Raw genomic sequence first — 20,736 nt, forward strand, 5'->3', positions numbered from 1 at the left:
TTCAGCTTTAAAAATAAATAGATAAATTAATTAATTAATTCTTGTAATCACAAGATCATGAAATCCTGGTGTGGCTGCTTATTGTTGCCACACTTTTTGCAGACCATCCTCATAATTAAGATGATGTATGTGGAAATAAAATATATTATTTTTTGACATTGAACTAATGGGGGGTGGTGGTGTTTGATTGACAGGAGTACATCCGTCGTCAGTTGGAGGAGGAGCAGAGGCACCTGGAGATCCTGCAACAGCAGCTGCTGCATGAACAGGCCATGCTGCTGGTGAGTGTTTGGCTGCTCTGTTTAAACCCGGGATGACATTTTCATTTAAGTTCATTTTTTCCTTATAACAACATAGACAATTTTGAGTATTGGCCCCTATTCTCCCTCCTACCCTTGTTCCCTCTGTGTCTCTCTTCAAGTTCCCCCCCCCCCCCCCCCCCCCGTACAATATTTCCTTAATGTTATTTCCATCAGTTTCTGTGTCCCAAGTGGTCCTAGGTTGTAAAATTTCATAATGCAGGTACTTATTATTCCTCCGTTACACAAACTTTCCTTCCGATCTAAACTGAATAAAGTTTTTGGGACTAACTTATGACTTTTGTAGATCCGAGGGGAGCCGTTAACAGTTGAGGTCAAAACATAATAAGTATTCTCAGGTTTTTGCTCGGGAAGTCGGGATGTTTACAGGGCTCTTAGTGATGGTGATGTGGTCACCAGGAAACTAGTCATGCAAGGGGAAGAGAGGGTTTCCCCTGTTTTTATTCCAGATGGTCCAGGTCTTGCGTAGGAGAGGAGCGGAGTTATTTGGATGGGTTTGTATGACTTCATGTTTTTCATTTTTAAAGTCTTAAAATCCTCTCTGGGTTACAGAGGATACTCAAATAATGAAAGGATATGACCACTCATATCCCCACTTCCAGGCTTTACACCATCACTTTATCATTGGCTGCACTCCTCGGTTCCTGCACAGTCACCATTTATAACCTTTAGAATGAAAAAACAAGTTTCCTTTACATCATGACTGGCTTTCACACTTGGATACTGTTAGAGCTGATTTAAAGTACTCAAACACTTGCTTTAGCCAGATTTATGAGTATAAATCTTATACATCTCATTTAATAACCTCTTGCTATTTTAGATGCATCTTTTGGCAATGGGTACAAGTATCAAAACTCATTAATAGTTCAGTGGTTTAATTACATTTGACCAAAGTTACCGGCTCTAAAATATGTGTAGTTAGACACTTTGGACATTTGCCCCACATGCTTGCTGTTGCTTTAGTTTGTTTAGTTTAGTTGTTTTTTTGTTTTTTTTTTGGGGGGGGGGGGTGAACCCTACGCTTGACATTTAAAAAACAAGCAAGACTTTCCCCAAAGTTACTAATATTTGGTTTGAAAAAATAGCTGCAAAGTGGAACAGTGTTACTCCTGATACTTCACTGCAAGAAGAACATGCTTACTTTTAGCTTTCCTAATGCATTTCTCTCAGGTTGACTTGAGGGTCTAAATTGCCAGTAGGTATGAATGTTTGGGGGTCCCAGAAGGAATTAAAGTTGCTGAAGTGTCATCTAAATGGGCAACTAAAGAATAAAGTATTAACAAAGCACAGTGTTGTGGAAATGGTACAATTTGGCCAACGTCTTTCTGTCAGAGGTTTTGGTTCAACTTGACCCTTCTTGACTCAGGAGTATAAATGGCGGGAGCTTGAGGAGCAGCGCCAAGCCCAGAAGCTCCAGAGACAGCTGCAGCAGGAGCAGGCCTACCTGCTGTCGCTCCAGCAAAACCAGAACCCGGATAGTAGCAAAACAGCCCAGCAACAGAGCACCAAACCCCCACAGAACCTCGAACCCGACAGGGTAAAGCCCATGCAGAGCCCTGAACCGGATACAACAAAACAACCGCAGAGCACTGACTTTGAAAAGACAAAGTCCAGTCAAAATCACAGCCTGGAGAAAACTACAGAATCCAAGCTACCTGTTGCTGACCTCCAAGGCCCCACCCCTGACTCTGAGCCAATCAGTGAGGTGAACCCTTGCAGCTCTTTGCCGTCACACTGACTGTTGTAGAATGCTTCCTTTGCTTGAGTGTACTCACTCCTACTGCTTTGGGTATGCAATGTGTACATGTTGATGGCTAGCTGCTGGTGTGGGATGCGTGGACGCTTTGTAGACGAGCTAAGTGACTAGAATTTATTAACGACTCTTTCTAAGTCTAATAATTAAACAGGTCCATGATGCAAATATATTCCAGTGATATTGGACCAACAGCAGAAGGCCTCCTTGATTCCTTAACAGATATAAGGTAGACATTTCTACTGCAATGAATTACCAGTTTAAAAAAACGCATATCAGGTAACCCAGTTATATGCTCAGTTCATCCCAAATAGCACTGATTTGAATTGTTGATAAATCTATATTGGCTGTTTTCAGATTTCATTCTTAAGTTGGGCACTTGAGTTCAGAAAAAGATACACAAGGAGAATTACAGTATATATATTCAAACTTGTGCTGCAATTGTGCTTAATTCAGTTTCTGTGCAGCACATTAAGATTATTGAAATCACTTACCTATCAAAGCTGAACTCAACTCTGAAAATGACCCTGAGTTCTCACCGGAATATTCATCTCTTTTAATTCTGTTAACTGATTTAAACAATGTACTCAGTTATTAAGTAAAAATACCAAACAATCTGATTGATTTCTGATTCTACTAATAAAAGTCTGGGAAACCAAGGTCAACTATTAATAAACTATTAACAGATGAAGCAAAAATAATTGTTTGTTGCTACTGCTACAATATGTATGTGTAGTAGAATATTGGCGAATAAACTCCTTCCACAAATTCTTCCCCATGCCTGTGACCCCCCAGGAGATTTCTAAGACTGATGTTTGTTTTTAATCAAAAATGTAAAGGGATTTATATGTTTCATGCCTATATAATCTATTTTGCTCCTTTCATGTTTTGAAAGTAGAATACAAAAGTATGGCATACTCAAATTCAACGACATGATTGAGGACGATAATTGTTGAAGTCTAATAATAATTTTCTGGCTCCATTTTTGGCTCACAGGCAACAGGTTCACACAGCCTTCCATCTTATCTCCTCCCAAAATGACCACTGATGCTTCCTGGGACTCGTTTAGAAAACACTAGCTGACATTATTTGATAGTTTTTTCCTCCTGACTGAACCACTTCAGTGAGGAAAAGTTTGCTTTGATATGCTCACCTGAACAGCTCCTCCTCCTCCGTGAGGGCACTACTGCTCCTCTAATTCACCTCACTGTTGTCTTTGTCACCATATTAATGAAGTTACTGATATAATGAGCCACCTCATTAGTCCTCAGTGGGATTCCCTGTCTCTCTCTTTTTGGCATCCTGCTGTTGCCATTTAGCACCTGGTGGGGGAGGAAAAGGAGAGAGACACAAACCAGATCTAAAAGCAACTGACCGAATGCTGTTTGCATGTAGTTTTTGCGCAGGACTGGGTGGGGTGTTTACTTCATAGGGCAACGTAAGAATGCCAGGAAATTCAAATGTTCGCTGGAATCTTTTCAAACGTTGAACTCTTTCAGGTGATGCGAAATGTACTCTGGCAGTCATGTTGGAGGATGAACTTGGGCAATAGTGACTGTGAACAGCAGGTATTTGTAATGTTCAGTTGGCTGTTTCAGCAGAAGTAAGTAGATTAGACATACTGAAAGGCTAATCCTGGTTTATTACAACTTGGGTTTTATTTTCATAGTTTGGCCATCATTCCTGTCGGTAGTAATAATCACCAAGTTCATCGCTGTGATCTTAGAACGTGACAACATTGCTCAAAAATCTGATGGGAAAAGAAACACAGCCAGACGATCGGATTGGTTGTGAACAAACCCCCATGTTAGACAAAGTTATTTTGGAAGAGAAAACAAGAGTGAACGGTAAAATCATTACCCCAGCTGTTGGTTGTAACTGTCCATCAGAGTTCACAGACTGACTTCCTGGTTCAACTTGGACCTACCGTACATAACCATAGTTGTGCATGCACTGAGAGATTATTACAGACTTTCTGAGTGTGCTTACTTCCAGTTTTACCTCAACATAAAGTGGACAATTTGGCTAAACTGTTGGCTTGTTTACAACCAGTATTTTCGTCTGACTGCTCAGGTTCCTGTTCTGTCTGACTTTGTTGTAGCGATGTTGCAGCGTTTCCAAATCTCAGCAATGAACTTGGTGATTACAATGTTATTATTACCCATATCAGATTCACCACTCGTGAACCCTTTGGCTAACAAGAATGAACTATTCTCAGTTGACATGGTGTAGGGTGACTTTTAAAGGTGCATTTTTAAAAAAATAAATCAAACTAGATGCTGAGATATTTTTATTTGTAGAGTAACTCAGTGAGGTTCTGTTCAAGAGCACTAACTTTTAAATTAAGATTGGATTATCTTGTTTTGCAGAACAAATGTGGTCTTGCCTACAATTAACTTTGGCATTTCAGACTAAAAAACACTCTTTCACACACAAACAAACCCTCAGTTTTACCTGTGAATCAGTGTCCTGGACCTCGGTGTGTGTCTTAACATTTCTGTTTTCACCGTGAATGTTTTTCACTCCTGATGACAAATGCATGACACTCTTTGGTGGTCGTGGTGCTGTTGTCCTACTAGCAGGGAAAATTGTGGCAACAATAACACTGCTGCCCTTGAGGAAGTGCTTTGTTGTTCCTGCTGGTGTGCCTGTATCAGCAGATGACTTTCTGATGTGCTTGTATCACTGCTAGTACAAAACGTCTCTGCTCTGAAGGGAGAAACTAACAAACCGTAGAGCCTAGTGGCTTCTGTCCACTTATTCTCCTCTATATGTCCTCACACACATTGAACTGTACTCTCAAACCACTACTAATGCTGCTATCTGTGTGTGTCCTTTATTTGTGTGCCTGTCCTCCTTAGGCTGATGAGCGATACCGGAAGAATATCCAAGGTTCTCCTCAGTCAGCTCAGACCAAATCACAGCAGCCTCCGGTGCCACCACGCTCCGAGTCTTCCTACCCCAATGGGAACTCGGCATCTGAGGCGCCCGCCATGCATCGGCCTGTGGAATCACAGGTAACGATGATGTCTTCAAAACCCTCCCCCTTCTCTTGAATTATTCTTTCTTCTTTACTTTTACAACTGTTGTACACAGGCAGCATTTTGAGTTTGTGTCAAGTGGGAGGTTTGCCACTAGTTACAATCCGCTGGTGCTTTTTGTCTTGCAGGATTTGCCTGTGTTGTAGCTTAATGGGCAGATCGAAGCACTAAGGCTGGCAGAAACATAAATCTGATTTATCACGTTCTCAACTTAAAAACCAGTATGCTCCATTTTAATCTAGGTCTGTTTGTTTTAGCATGTCCACAACAGAGAGAATAGATTGTGATACTCAGTGGGAGACGTGACTCCTCAAAAGCTCCTCAAACCAAAAAAAAACATACATGGAGTCACATGACATGCTTGTATGTCATATGATGCCTGCCTTCCTGTTCATACTTTGATCCGACAAACAATGGCCTTGCTGTTTTCTTAACTGTCCTTTATTGGAACTGCAGTGACTCTAGTTGTGTTTTTATTTCAAACTTAAGACTTCCTGTTGTGGCTTCAATTTAAACGCTTTCCACTAGCAGGTTGTATTGTGACTCGGCATCTGATTGAAGTAGCAACTGCAATTTTTGGAGAGAGAGACAGAGACAACAAGTAAAGCTCTCTTGAAACTCAAGTTCGGCTGGCCAGGCTGCTCACACTGTGGCAATCAACTTAATCAACCCTCAAACCCTTTCTTTTTTGTTTGGAAACCTGCCATTTTTCCTATGTCAATGGGCCAAATTTGATTTTATTTAGAGGATGCTGTCCGCCTTACAGTACACTGCCAGAGTGTGGAGGCGCATTTCCCGCCAGGACTAACCTTACTAACAGTGAATGGATTTCACTTTGCAACATTCACTGCATGGTGTCAAGTGAATTGAAAACTGTATCTCCAAAATGCCAGTCTATTGGGAAATAAGAAAATCAGTCTTTGTAGCTTCACCTTCTTGTGGCAGTACCTCCTTTCTCCATTGACTCTAGATGTTGCCTGTGTATTTGCCTTTAATACCTTTTTATCATAATCTCTCATTAAGGTTCTCTCTTTCAGTTGATTTCAAAATACGTGCGTCTTTTCTCTTTGATCTTTTTTAAATATGTGAGATGTGTTCACTGTTTTTCTGTGATTTCCTCCTTCCTGGATTGTGTCTTTAGCTCAACTCTTTCAGGTTGTTTCATCTGGATAATGGATCCAACTATCTGCTGTTGTTGAACTTCTCTACACTCTTTTCAACTTTAGGGTTGTCATCAATTCAATTTCAGTTCACTAATTTTAATGTGTAAATTGTGAAACTGCATTAAATCTCCAAGTTAATGGCAGAATGTTCATTTTCTGACAGAAGAGCTTTTTATGACTACACAAAGCCAGTGGTTGTTTGTTCTTCATCTAAAAGAAGTCTTTTTACTCAACTTTTTGTGGCAATGAAAATGAAATGATCACAACCCTGATTATATACTCTTCTGCCATGATTAACTTTGATTGACAGGTTGTCCACCCAATCGTCAAAGCAAACAAAAGTACTTTCACAAAATATGTAATTATTTCAAAGTCACTGTTTTCCTCAAGTGTGCATATGTGTGTGTGTTTGTGTGAACATGAGAATGATTGTTTAGTGGTATGTTGGGGGTTTGTACGTCTCTGCTCCACATACTGTACCTCCTCATTGTGTGCTGGTGATTAAAAACATCCATAATTTATGGGCACTCAGATTTGCAGCAGTGTGACTCAGACAGTATTAGTCACTTTCCCAGAGAAAGACTCAACCCACTAAGCATGAATAATCACAGTTCATTGAAGTCAATCTGTTTTGAATATGTCACACAGATTAAATTATACAAAAACGATGCTGTAACTTGGGGGTGATGATGTAATTCATTGGTGCGTTATTAAGCATTTGCCATAATGTTAAAAGTGGATTAATCAGTGTTCTCTCATTAGCTGCGAGTCATCATGCTCAGTTGTGACTTTGTGTTTTAACATTGTAACACGCACAAACTTACACTGTGTACTGAATCAAACTTGGATGGGTTCATTTTGAGGCTAAATAAATAAAAAGAAAAACTACAGTCTGAACTACTTTAATTTCCAAGTGGCAAGAAGCTGCAGTGATGACGTATTCACTACTACGACTAAATGACAAAATAAATTGTTCGTCAGTGCCTTCCTAAATGACACATATGACTGTTCACATGAGCTTTAACTGATCTGACATCTCTGTGGTTGAGGTCTGGTTACATTTAAACCACTAAAACTACTTAAGGTTCAGGGAAGATCACGGTCATGGTGTAGGTGAAAGAAACCAAGATGACATGTGGACTGCAGAGTCCATTGTCAAAGTCACAAGTTTACTTGTCCCAATCCATGAATGTGTGCATGCTGTATGACCTGCATGTGGTTCTGTACATGTGTGTTTGCATGCCAGCCTGTGTTCTTGCCTTATTAATAATCTTCATGCTTGGTACTGGTGGTGAGGCTGAATCCTCCTGAGGCCTAAAATTGGTGAGACTCAGGTTGTCTCACCCCAAACATTAAATGACATGGCAATGTCCAGTCTCACTTAGTGTTGATGTCAATAAAACTGAATGGGATACAAAATTTAAAGCAGAAATAAATATTTCAAAATAAATATTTCACCTAACTGAAAAAAGATTAGAGATTTATAAAGATTGTCTGGAGAATGTCCTAAATCACTTGAATCATCGTCAACGTCTTGATGTTACATATAATGTATTTGGTGAAATTAAAAGTATGTCAACAGTTTAAATGTTTTTGCTGACATCTTCTCCTTTCTAATTGATACTGAAAAGATCTTAGTCTTAAAATGTGAGTGGATGTGACTTGTTATTAGTGATTTACCACATACTAGTTTTTGATTGAGACTACATTCTTATTACTGCAGTATTGTAATCAATTACTCTGAACATCCAACAAGTTGAATACAAAAATGACAGTATAACTAAACCAGATAATTTCTAAAATGTCGTTAACAATATTAATAATTGGGAAAGATTCAAATGAGTCAACAATAAGAGTCTGACCCATATTTGTCTCAGGATGCATTCAGCTTCATCTCTCCATTCACTGCGTGTGCTTTTTGTTGTTGTTACTGTCTTTAAAAAAAAAAAAAAAAGTTCTCCCTGTGTCACTCTCAGAAATCAAAAGTGTGACATGATACCTTTTGTTGCACAGGCTGCACCTTTTCCCACCAAATAAGTCATTAAAATATGGGAATAACCGGTCTTACAGTGGGCTTCACTTTGCCCTTTTACTTCCCCTCCTGGCCTCCTTCCTGCCCCCCCCCCAAAAAAGGTGCAGCCTCAGAGACAACAGGTACAATGTGTATGTACTTTTATTTGAGTGAGTGTTCCTTCTCTGTTCCTATTGCACTCTAAAACTTGGATCTTTAGGGGCTCTGCTATGATTTAGAGCCATACCTTTTAACTATGTGTCACTGAGGCCAAAAGGTCTTCAGGTTTTCCCTCTAAACAAACACTACAGCAGCTGATTTCACCAATAAGTCCCTCCTCTGTGGTTTGAATCAAACTAAGTTAAATCAGCTGCTGTGGTGTTGAGCTGGTTCTTAACCTTGGTTCTTGTGTTCAGTGCTGATGTTTTTATATTTTACCAGGTTTAAGTTGGTTTTAAATGGTACCTGACTTGGTGTCTAGAATATTAATCAGAAGAGCTTTGGGCACAGAGGACCAAGATTAAAAATCACTGCATTAGAGTTACTTGAAAGAAAAGGTTTCCGCCAAGAACCCCTTCTAGCCCCTTTCAGACATGCACCTTGTTACGTAAATGTGGTAATGTGGCAATTTTACATGTCGGACTCATGTCTGAATAAGCACCCAAATCACTTGTACGTAAAAGTCACGACGGCAACGTTACTCAGTCGGACCTGTAACATTTACACCTTCCATCACTTTCAACACGGAACAAGTCTGAATTGAATGCTGTCAGATTAATGTAAAGGCTGCAGCAGCACAAGGTTAAATACACTGTGAGAAGACAGAAAACACTCTTCCTTGATATCATACCTTTCCAACTCACTGCTGGAACCACTCCCTTTTGCACACCAGCTGCCAAATATTGCGCAAGCATTGTGGCTGTTTCCTTAACAGTGCTATTGTGTCTGAATGAAGCCATAACGAACACCTAATTTTTAATGACCAAAAGCCTTCATATTAACAGACAGGATGAAGCCAGTAATGCTACGTATTACATGTCTGAAAAGGGCTAATGTTAAAGCTTCATGTCAGTGTTCTTGAGGCTTTTACAGAGGGGTTCCTCAAGGAACAATTTTAGGCTCCCATTTGGCTCCAATCTGACAAACCCCTAAAGATACCCTGAAGCGCCTTGTCCTTGTTAGAGTGCGCTGCATGTAGACTGACCCGTCCTCCCCCAATGTGTTCTCGTTGTGTGTAAGGTTCGTTCCCATCTGGCTGCTTTAAAGAGCAACGGCAGTGTGGCCACATCAAACTCCTCCATTACCACCCCGCCCATTGTGTCGCGGTCGCACTCCTTCAGCGAGCCGCTCGCCCCTAGCTTTGAAAATCTTCACCTTCGCAACAGCCAGGAACCCCACAAGCACCATCATCCTCCATCTTCATCACCATCCTCCTCATCAACGCCTGCACGCACTGACCCACAACCCCACCCCCAGCCTAGGCCCTCGCCCCATGAACCGGCCCCTTCAGAGGAGGTCCCACCCAGGGTAAGGACAGGAAGGAAGACCCCTGGTGTAGTCTGGCAGCAGTAGTTAAAAACTTTTTTTCTGTTAACTGACCAAAGGGGACAATCGTCCTGATTCCCAAGAGATCAAACTGTCATTATCCTAAACTGTTCAATTCATTACATTCATAGCTTCCCACCTTCTGCCTGATTCTTTATGCTATCAATAATCCATTCTTCAATGGATTTTCTTTTCTTGTGGTACAGAAAAAAGTTTGTAGGGGAATTATAGATGATTTAATAAAATCCACATTAAATTAACATAAAAGTTTTTTAAATAAGCATTTTGGTGGGCAGCTTTGAATCACTTATCTCAGATTAAGGGTCTAACTTAGGTTTCCTGAGGAAATCAGATATTGTTCTATTTATCTTTTTATTAATCTATTTCCCCTGATACACAGAATATCATGAGAAAGAGGAAGTTAATGTCACTCTGTGTGACGTGAATCATTGTTGACATAAAGAGAGGTAACTTGCTGTTAATATGAACCAAAACAATCAGTCAGTGACCTCTTTATAACCCAGCCATGAGTACGGTGACAATGCTGAACACTAAAGATAAAGATCCAATTTCAGTCCACTGAGCCAAAGTTAGTTGCCCACCATACAAAGAAACCCACTGTTTAAAACAAAACTGCTGCCAAAACGAACCACAACCCTGTCAAGACTTCACTGTATAGTACATAGTTTCAATAGCAAAAGATTAAATGTAAACATCTCCACAAGCATCAGGTAAACAATAGTAAACGTCACAAGAGTCATGTCAGTCTTAAAATACAGGAGAAGCATGTTACTAAGGAAAGATTGACCTTTCATTAACATCAGTCCATATCTTTTCCATTTTGTCCCTAACTTAAACTTCTAAACAAAGCAAAATAATGGCTGTTTATGTTGTTCTAAATTATGCTGGCTGCTGTGACTGGGAGTTCTGTTCTGCACTGCTATGTTGTGTTGTGTTGAGCTTTGGATGCTACCAAATGTTCTGCATTGTCTTTACTCGGCAAGGGGATAAGGTATTGACTACGTGTGTGACCCGTGACTACTGGTGTTTTGTTTCGCAGTGGTGCTCTGGGGATAATTTCATCACTCACTTTTTTCAGCTCTTAAGATTAGTATATGATATCGGCAGAGTGTTGCTGCCTTGTTTTAAACAGATGTGATAATCATGCTATGTAATATGCAACAAGTTAATGTTTCTCTGTTGAATATGGATTGTTTGCTAAATTAGCTTAAAGAGGTACCCACTACTTGAGACGTTTTCCAGTGGAGTAGGATGGTGCCAACCAGGGTTGTTGTGATTCTATAGCAAAGCCTTTACAGAGGGTTTTATGATAGGTTGCAGTATGTTTTGTTTATTTTATGTATTCGCTGCACTATCAAGCACATTCATGCACACCAGACTGTGTATGTGTGAGCTGGTCACTGTCTTTATCACAAAAGGTTCCTGTCAGGACTACATCAAGGTCCCCGGTGTTGTCAAGGCGAGACTCGCCTCATCACCACGGCAGCCATGCTGTGCACCGCAATGCTGCCAGGTAAACTGACCTAACCCTTCTGATTTGTGTGATTCTGTGTTTAAAAAACTAAATAACTCTTGAGTATAAAACTTATAAATAAGAGAAGTCATGCCAACTGTTTGAGAAAGATCATCGCTTGGCATATGATCTTGGTAATATAACTGTAGGAGATACAAATCAATACAAATCAGTATTTTTGCAATAGCTTATTAAATATGTAAATGGTTTAATAGTTGTAATTTAGTCTGTCACATCAAATTAGCATGAAATTACAGATGAGAGTAAAGTTTATTGGTGTGGAACTGGGCCTTGTGGGACTCCACTGGTTGAGAATATATTAGTGCAGCTACTGAATGTTTACAGAGAACATTTAATGGGAGCTGACTCAGTCTAGGGCTCTGACACAAATGAGATCTTAAAGGTCCAGTATGTAACATTTAGGAGAGGCTATTGGCAGAAATGGAATGTAATATTTATAAGTATGTTTTCATTACTGTATAATCACATGAATATAAGAATCGTTGTGTTTTCGTTACCTTAGAATAAGACATTTTTATCTACATAAGGAGCGGGTCCCCTTCCACGGAGGCCGCCATGTTGCACCGCTATGTTTCTACAGTAGCCCAGAACGAACAAACCAAACACTGGCTCTAGATAGGGCCTTTTGCGTTTTTCGCGAGTTTCGCGGCCACCGTAGTTTCTCCTACATGCTTGGAACGGGAGGGTGAGACAAGCGATATTCAAATGGATGCAAACTGCAATTTCACTGCTTGATGCCACTAAATCCTACACACTGGACCTTTGAGGAACTAAAACTCCACAATGTCAATTTGTGAAAGAAAGTCATTTAAAAGACATGAAAAAGAATGACTTTGTCAAAGACTCTGGAGGAAAAAAAACACTTGCCTTGTTTTGAGATGGATTTAACACACACACAGACACACACACACACACACACACACACACACACACACACACAGAGGATTGTGTATGTACATTCAGTGTCTTCACTGTCTGTTTGTGCTGCTATAGTCTCTGTCTACAGAGTTGTGTGGGAGGGTTTTGTAATCGTGCTAGCTGTCTAATTTTGTGATACTTCTTTACTTATGTGTCAATGTATGTGTTCACACACACATGCACAGTTTTCTATTTCCAAACCATAAAACCTTCTCATGAGATTCTCTGTATGTCATCTCTCTCCCTTTCTCAATCCTTGCGGTGCAGGGTTTGAGGAAGACATACTCACTAGAATAACATACTCTGTTCTTAGTGTACTACTATTATTATTATTATTATTATTTAGTATTTTGCATATTTGCACTTTAAATGTAATCTAATGCCCACATCAGAGCAATAATTAAGTCTTTTTTAATGTTAAGGTGGGGAATTTACACAAATCTGTTTGGCGTAGAGACATTAAATATCAGCCCAAAATATTAGCATCTTTAATCTTAAAATATCAGTTTCTGTGTCAGAATAAAAAAAAACCTACCCAGTCTTTTAAAATAAACCACATAGTACGGTCACTCTGGTGCAACAGCACTTCTGCAACCCTCCCAATTAAAAATTGCTGTCTCTACAATGGCTTCATCGCTGACTTTCTTGATTTCGGTGTCTGTTGGGTCTACAGTGCAGCGGAGCCTCGGCTGCTGTGGGAGCGAGTGGAAAAACTGGTTCCCAGACCAACCAGTGGTTCCCAGACCAACAGCGGCAGCGGAGGCTCCAGTTCCTCCAGCAGCTCCAGTAACTCCAGCTCTCAGCCCGGTTCTCACTGCGGCTCTGGAGAGAGGTTCAGGGCCCGCTGTGAGTCCACACACACTTTAACAAATCAGCACTTACAAACATGCAGGAGGTGGACAATATATCTGAAACATCACCTTAAAATACAGTTGTGCTACAGCAAATACCACTTTAGTAAAGGAGCTACACAAACACTCGGGTGAAAATACACACATTTGGATCTGCCAATTTTTTCTAACAACATCACTTTTTAGAATCAACTGACCTTTTCACCTCCACCTCCTTCAGCCTCTTCCAAATCAGAGGGCTCACCCCTCCAACGGCCAGAGAATGCTGGGAAAAAACCAGAGGAGAGGAGGGACTTGGTCAGGCCGAACAGACCAGCGGTGAGAGTTGACTCAAAGCTGACTAGCCAGTACTGTAGCTCGCTAGCATTGATAGATCTAGATCTAGAACTCTGTGTGTGTATAGTCATATTACATGGTGAAATGCCGCTTTGGGTTTGTTTGAAAGCTGGGTTGTGTGAATGATAATAAACTGGCTCCTTTGGATTGTGTCATGTGATCTGCTCACCATCAAATAGAGAGACGTGATAAGACTTTGTGAAATGGTTGTTTTATCTTTAGATTGAGCTCACAAGGGTTTTCTGCACTTATCGCTTGCTTTCTCTCCACTGGTCTTTCTGCCTGGGCGGTGGCCATCTTAACTCATGTCTTCTCTAACCTCAATAAAGAATTTTTCTTCTAAACTGTTATTATTTTTCATCTTTGCAGCTCTAATAATTGTCTCATTATTAGAATTAATCCACTAACCTTACCTACAGCAGCTCGAAGAGCATCAGCTGTATGACAGTCATCTCTTTCCTCGCTTCATCTTTTGGCTTTTCTGCTCTCACGCTGGCTTCTCATTGGCTGACGTACCTCTATAACCACTCTTCCTCTCCAGCAGCTTTCGGTTTCCTGCTTTACTTTTTTCAAAGGAAGATGAACGGAAAATCTTATGACATCTTAGCTAACGACTCGTATATAAAATGCCCAGATGAAGAATGGACAGAATTCCAACAGGGGGAGAAAAATAGAAATCAATGAGATAAAATTACCTTTGACCCAGGTTTTACCTTTTACCCCCTGACCTTTAGGACCTGACAGCTCTGGCCAAGGAGCTGCGTGCAGTGGACGATGTTCGCCCCCCAAATAAAGTGACAGATTATTCATCCTCCAGTGAAGAATCAGACACCACTGATGAAGATGACGATGAAGAGGTGGACCAGGAGGCAGGCGAAGAATCGACCTCTGGCCCAGAGGACTCCAAAGCTGTGTATGTACACCACTTCTAACCCTAACCTCCGATCTCATACACTTTGTATTGACACTGTAACATGGACCAGTCTGTAACAACAGAATGCGTCAGTTCAGAGTAATGGATATGGTCAGATTCTTCTTAAACAACTGCATGTTAGTTTACATGAAACCTTGAAATAGAGAATATAGAGATTGGCTTTTACCCGATGTTCTACCAGCGTGGAACACAATCTAATTATTTTCCAAATGGCAGCCAAAACATAATGTGTTTGTGTTGAATAGCTCTTCTCCTCTCCTGCAGTTCCTCCAGGCTGAGTAATGGAGAGACAGAATCAGTGAAAACCATGATTGTTCATGATGAAGGCGAGAGCGATGCAGGATCAACGCCCTGCAAAGACAGCACGCTGATCGTCAGACAGGTACTGGCTGAACAGAGAAAAAATCTGACAAACAAACGAGTCATTTACCACATACTTTCAGTTGTTCACTTGTGTATTTTGTTCATTCATACCCCAAGTGTTTTTCCATTTTGTTTGTATGTTTTGTTGATCATGTTCTGTTCTTGTATACGTTGTGGCTGATGAAGAGAAGCTCAATGTTACAAAGTGTAGAAGCTTAGCGTAGGTTCGGTACACAACCTCATACATTTTAATTAAGCATACATAAAGACCACTAGCTATTTTAATAATGTGGATTTATTACATTATTAAACATTTTTTCAGGTTTTGTTACATTTTCAATCCTTAAAGGACATTTAGGTTTTAATTAATTGATATATTAGCTGTCATCACCACAAAAAGACATTTTTCTAGTACCAATAAATGCCACAAAATGACATAGCATATTATTTTACCATATAATTGACTACTAACAAGAGTTTTCTTTCCGCTTGTAGAATAGCCACTGTAGTTTGCCCTTTGCTCTAGCTAACACCTTCCCGTCCCCTGAACTAATCAGGAACGCATCTAGACCCACAGTCGTCTACCCCTCTTTCTACTTCCAGAGTGCAGGTGACAACAGAAAGCGTCCGAGCCCCGGCCCGGGCCAAGCCCAAATCCCCGGCCTGCTTGCAGGCTTCGCCCCTAGTCCTGGCTCGGTATCGGGCCCAGGCCTCGGCCACCACACCCCCAGCCCCCACCATCATCACCACCACCATCATCCCACACAGCTCTCGGACAGGAACGGCTTTGCTGGCCGCATCCACCACCTCCCAGACCTGATCCAGCAGAGCCACCATTCCTCCCCCTCCTCCTCCACATCCAACTCCCCTTCTTCCTCCAGCCTTGCCAGCCCCTCCTCCATGTCCCCCCAGAGTCCCCTGGACAAGCTCACCATCCTCACAGAGGTATGTCCCCCAGCCCCAACACGGACACCCGCTTAGTGGTGCTATTTCTTGTGTAATCTTGAACAGGAGGAGCAAAGAGAGGTCAAAATCATCATGGCCTGCCATAATTGGGAACACAGTAGAGTCAGCTCAATTCCCAAAGGAGATGTGTTTTTAAAGTTGGCTGCATAACGAATGTGTGAGTTCACAGCTTCCCAAACAGCAGCAGCCAAAATACCAAACAACAACAACCCAAAAACCAGTAGACTAATATTATTATTTAAAAACAAGTAAAATTCCGCTCATACTGCTGTTGTTTCCACACTTCTGACTGGCCATTATGATAATGTCTTCTCCTGCATCTATTTTTTATGTCCAGGGTTGGGTAGGCCACCCTCTGCAGGTCACCATTGGCACTGGTGATCCTTCTCTAACTCTACATGGCCCCCTCACCATTTTTTGTTTTTTCTTTACTGACATGAGCTTTCTGTAGAGAGATGGTGGTGTTGGTGGAGGGCTGCATTTTAGGGATCATTTGAAAGTACGACTGGAAGACAAAGCAGATTTTTTTTATGTTTTTTGCCCTGCGAACACCCTGTTAAGTTTATTGTACATATTTTGTACAATAAGTACTTTGGTTTAAAATACAAAAAAAAACAAACATACATTTTAATTTAGGGGAACAATTTACAGCTGTAGTCCCATCGCTCCTCAGTGAGTTTCGCATTTATGATTACAACCGACCAGTAAGCTCTGGTTTAGAGCTTTTTTGCTAAAATGTCCTCTGAGGCTAGTTGTGGTTTTACAAGCATTCCCCCAAACATCTAAATCTCATTTTATTCCTTGATGTTGCCTAATTTCAGCAAACGAGTCATATTCTCACATTCCCCAGACAATAGATCATAGCGAACAGGGCAGTTAGGAGCGCAACGGCAAGTATGTTTCCCATGGAAGTACTTTTTTTAACTGCATTTTTGTTTCCTCTTTTGTTCTTTTTGTCAGCAGCATTCCATATGTTTTACCCTTCACCATTGTTTATGCCTTTTTCCTCAGTATTTTTCCTTTGATTGAATGCCCATTGTATTTTTGCATGCAACACATACAGAAATACCTCTTCTTGCCTGCTTGTTTGACTGCATTGTCTTGCTAATTGTTTACATTAATCTTTATCTGTAGGCATCTAATGCTATAAATGTGTTTTTGATCTTTCAAAAATAACACATTCAGTCGTGATATTCTGTTACCACTAAGTCTTACTCTATCTCACTGTAGAGCCAGTCTAGTAACAACATGCAGAAACACAAGTCTTCTTCCTCCTTTACTCCGTTCATCGACCCACGCCTCCTCCAAGTCTCTCCATCCACCGGCAGTGCCCTCAACAATGTCGGTAAGTCTCATCCCCCATTGGCTGCCTGGAAAAAAATAAATAAATAAATCAGATGCCAAAAGGTTTACAACCACTAATAGTTTTAGGTACTGTTTTGTAACTTAAAATCCCAGGTCTCCATAGGCCTTTCCATCAAAAGATCCAGGAACTGGAGAAACTAAAAGTTCCGGAGCTGCGAAGTAGCAAAAACTCCAAAAGTTACTTGAGTGTGTTGAGCTGCTTTCCATTTGCACCTCAGGCTCAGGAAAATCAGAAGTTAAGAAAACTGGGACAGTTAGGGTTGACAACAATAACACCATTTACTTTGTTTTTACTATAATTCAGTTTCTTCGTCACACATAAGTTTGAAGCCTTAAGTCGCATTGTAGCGGAATCGTGCTACCGTGAGTTCCCTTGGCACTGACACACGCTGAGACCACACTTGCAGGCAATATGCTTTATTGGTTTCTTTTCTCCAAACACAATCTTTTCCTCCAGCATCAGCCGTTCCTCCCCGGCTGGCTGTCATGGCTCGGCTTTCTCAGGTCCAGCATGCTACTGTATTTAGGGAGAGAAACTGGTTAATTAATTAACCAGTTTCAGCTGTGCCAATTACCTCTCCCTGATGCTGCTCACCTGAGACACACCACCACCTCTCCCTCTGCAGCTGACAGCTACCCATACCCACCTCCACATGCACTTTGGAGCTGTGGCCAATGAACCAAACTCAAAAACAGGTTCCTCTGGGGGGGGGGGAATCCTGAGTGTGTGAAAACTTTCAGAGAAAAGTTCAAAACCAAACCAAAAGCAGTTTGTTAGCACAGACTCTCCGCCTCACAGAGGTCGCAGAGCTCGTTAGTTGCCACAGTTTATAAACAAAGCTTTCTTATCAAGGCAGCCCTCCTGTTCTCATCATTCCTCAGAGGACTGGCCATCATCAAGGCCAGACCTTTCCAGCCTGGTACGCTGAGCCATTAGCTCACTTGATGCAGCTGGTGACCATCCATTGAACCCTTAAGTATTCTAGATTGTTCAGTCTGCATTTAATCACTGAGAAGTTCAGATGGAAATTTAAGAGAGGCAGAGATACCATGATACCATGGCTGCAGAGGCATTCTGAGGTTACATAGCTTGTTATGTATCCCAATTTATATAACAAGTGTCGCTCTGTTGCTCTGAACTAAGTGACCTACAACCCCTGCTGTAAGCGGTTGACGGACAATTGTCTTACAACTTCACATCCACTTTTTAGATTTGAGTAGATCAGTTGCTGGAATAATTTCCTCAAATAATGATCAAATTATGCTTGTTTTCCAGACCGCATTCTAAATAAACTTTCCCAGCCTTCACTTTCAGACATTTTTGTCTGTATTTTATGACAATCAATCCTGTACTCCTGATTAACAAAAGCAAACGAAGGCGATCCATTCATCTTTCTAATGCTGACCATTTGGCTGACCCCCACCCTGCCCGCTAAATTCTACATCCTACACTGTCCTACCTAAGCCCTTCCCTTTGACTTTTTAGGCTACGGGAATGATGCCCGCCTGGCAGAGGCACTGAGGGCCGACCCATCTCGGAAGGGCTCTGTGGTCAATGTTAACCCGGTCAACACTCGCCCACAGAGCGACACGCCAGAGATCCGCAAATACAAGAAGAGGTTCAACTCAGAGATCCTGTGTGCTGCACTCTGGGGTAAGAACAAAGGCACAAACTTACAAAAAACAAGATTACTGTCAGTCTGTGCGCTGCTTTGTGAGGCACTGGGTCAGAATTGGAGGCGTGTGGAAGACAAGAGGGGACAGGAAGCAAGGGGGTAATGGGAAATATGACTTTTATTTTGAAAAACACAATAGCAATAATAGTAAAACCATGACTGTTAAATTTAGGTCAGCTGTCGACTCAGCCACTGTCTTATTGGTTTAAGAGAAACTTAAACAAACTACTGCTAATTTGACAGGGATATTTCATGCAATAAGAGATACATCATTATCATCGTCATAAGTGTTAACACACCATCTTCATTTCCAGAAATCACCCTCTTCACTTTCACATTACCATTCAAGTCATTTAGATTTAGTTAGTTTGATCTGTTGTTTAATCTTTTTTTAAGGCTGCTATATTGCTTTACAGGTTTATCATTTCTAATATATGACCTTTTTTTAGTACACAATGTGCCAATGTTTAAGTAACTTATAATAATATTATATTCATGTCCATCAAAAAAGCTAGTCTGTTTTACTAGAAGTCATAGCTATAAAAGTCTTCACCACCTGGTGGCAGCAAAGCCCTGATAAAGCTACATACTACATCTGTCTGAACTGACTGCATACAGTATTTTCAGCTTTGGTCAGTGTTGTTGGTGTTCTCCTAACTGTGTGTGTGTGTGTGTGTGTGTGTGTAGGAGTGAACCTGTTGGTGGGAACAGAGAGCGGACTGATGCTGTTGGATCGCAGCGGTCAGGGGAAAGTTTACCCTCTGATCAACCGGCGGCGCTTCCAGCAGATGGACGTCCTGGAGGGACTCAACGTCCTGGTCACTATATCGGGTACACACACAGACACACAAGCACTTAGGCACAAGAGCATGCACACGCATTTTAAAGATGGCTTTATTACACTTTATGCAGCCAAATTAGTCCCCCTGGGATGAAGAATTGATCAATGAGATGGACTGAAACAAACCACATGCAAGCCGTATACACACAGACACCATTATAATGAAAATACATGCATGCAGATGCGTGTGCATGGAAATAAGTGCACAAACACCCACCAAGTTAAATCTAAATAATGTAGTTTGTAGTTTAATTATGAGACTAAACAACAGTTTCACTTCTCTTTTATCCTGCTGTGTCAGATCAAAAGTGTCACAACAGATATTTTGAGCTCAACGGATGTTGAGTAAATCTCAGATTGGTGAGACCACGTCACGTGTACGATATGTAACACTGACATACACTTGAGCTTTCCATGATGGAAGAAAACACCACAGAGCAATACACGTCGATTTCCTTCTATGAAATTGTTTGCGTTGCGTTGTTTGCGTACATGTAAAAATAAGCATCATGGAAAGTTGTATCACCCCAGTGTTTGAGAGGCTGACAACAACTCTGTATGGCCATTCAGGCCACATCCTGGCATCTCATCTTTTATGATCAGATTACTAGGAGACAGTCTGAACAAAAACCTCACACACTAAACGTATGACCATCAGTGTCAAGTGTGTCCACGGCTTAATTTCTTAAAAGCGCATGACTTCTTATGACATTAGTGGATGTGGTCGGCAGTGCAGCTGGGGCGGGCTGTGATAAACAGCTGCACAAAATGCCTTGACTGGCTTGACTGTGCACTTCATTGTTGTCAAAAGACACTATGTACAGTAGCGATAGTTCAGTGTGTGTTTCAGTGTCAGTGTGTATGTGATTTTGGAATGAGGGGCCATTACAAACAATTCTACAAATACTTGAGAGCAAGCAGGAAAACAACACCAGATTCATAGATGTTAATAGTCACCTTTTGTAAGAAGGTGTGTTTTCCAGATGCCTTTTGGGTTTAGTAACACATATTCACAGACAGGATAACTGAGCGTTTAATATTACATTTTCAGATGAAATTCAGTGCTTGAATTGGACCAGTATTCACACTGGTACAAAG

The 20,736-nt window shown here is 41.1% G+C and overlaps 1 protein-coding gene across 8 annotated transcripts in view; it reads left to right on the top strand.

The window, feature by feature from the left end:
• The window catches only part of LOC122885028 (mitogen-activated protein kinase kinase kinase kinase 4), a 99,524-nt gene that overhangs the window by 69,225 nt on the left and 9,563 nt on the right, over window positions 1–20,736 (top strand). Inside the window, exons 14-26 of one of the 8 annotated variants that reach the window (XM_044215596.1) lie at window positions 195–281; window positions 1,687–2,025; window positions 4,935–5,090; window positions 9,528–9,815; window positions 11,273–11,367; window positions 12,980–13,152; window positions 13,378–13,475; window positions 14,228–14,406; window positions 14,692–14,809; window positions 15,286–15,735; window positions 16,987–17,101; window positions 18,608–18,775; window positions 19,485–19,628. In XM_044215596.1, coding sequence (XP_044071531.1) covers window positions 195–281; window positions 1,687–2,025; window positions 4,935–5,090; window positions 9,528–9,815; window positions 11,273–11,367; window positions 12,980–13,152; window positions 13,378–13,475; window positions 14,228–14,406; window positions 14,692–14,809; window positions 15,286–15,735; window positions 16,987–17,101; window positions 18,608–18,775; window positions 19,485–19,628 — 2,410 coding nt within the window. The remainder of the gene's footprint in view (window positions 1–194; window positions 282–1,686; window positions 2,026–4,934; window positions 5,091–9,527; window positions 9,816–11,272; window positions 11,368–12,979; window positions 13,153–13,377; window positions 13,476–14,227; window positions 14,407–14,691; window positions 14,810–15,285; window positions 15,736–16,986; window positions 17,102–18,607; window positions 18,776–19,484; window positions 19,629–20,736) is intronic. The other 7 variants (XM_044215597.1, XM_044215598.1, XM_044215600.1 and 4 more) reach the window with 7 other exon arrangements.

Source organism: Siniperca chuatsi, linkage group LG12 (assembly GCF_020085105.1).
Source record: "Siniperca chuatsi isolate FFG_IHB_CAS linkage group LG12, ASM2008510v1, whole genome shotgun sequence".
NCBI classification, from domain to species: Eukaryota; Metazoa; Chordata; class Actinopteri; order Centrarchiformes; family Sinipercidae; genus Siniperca; species Siniperca chuatsi.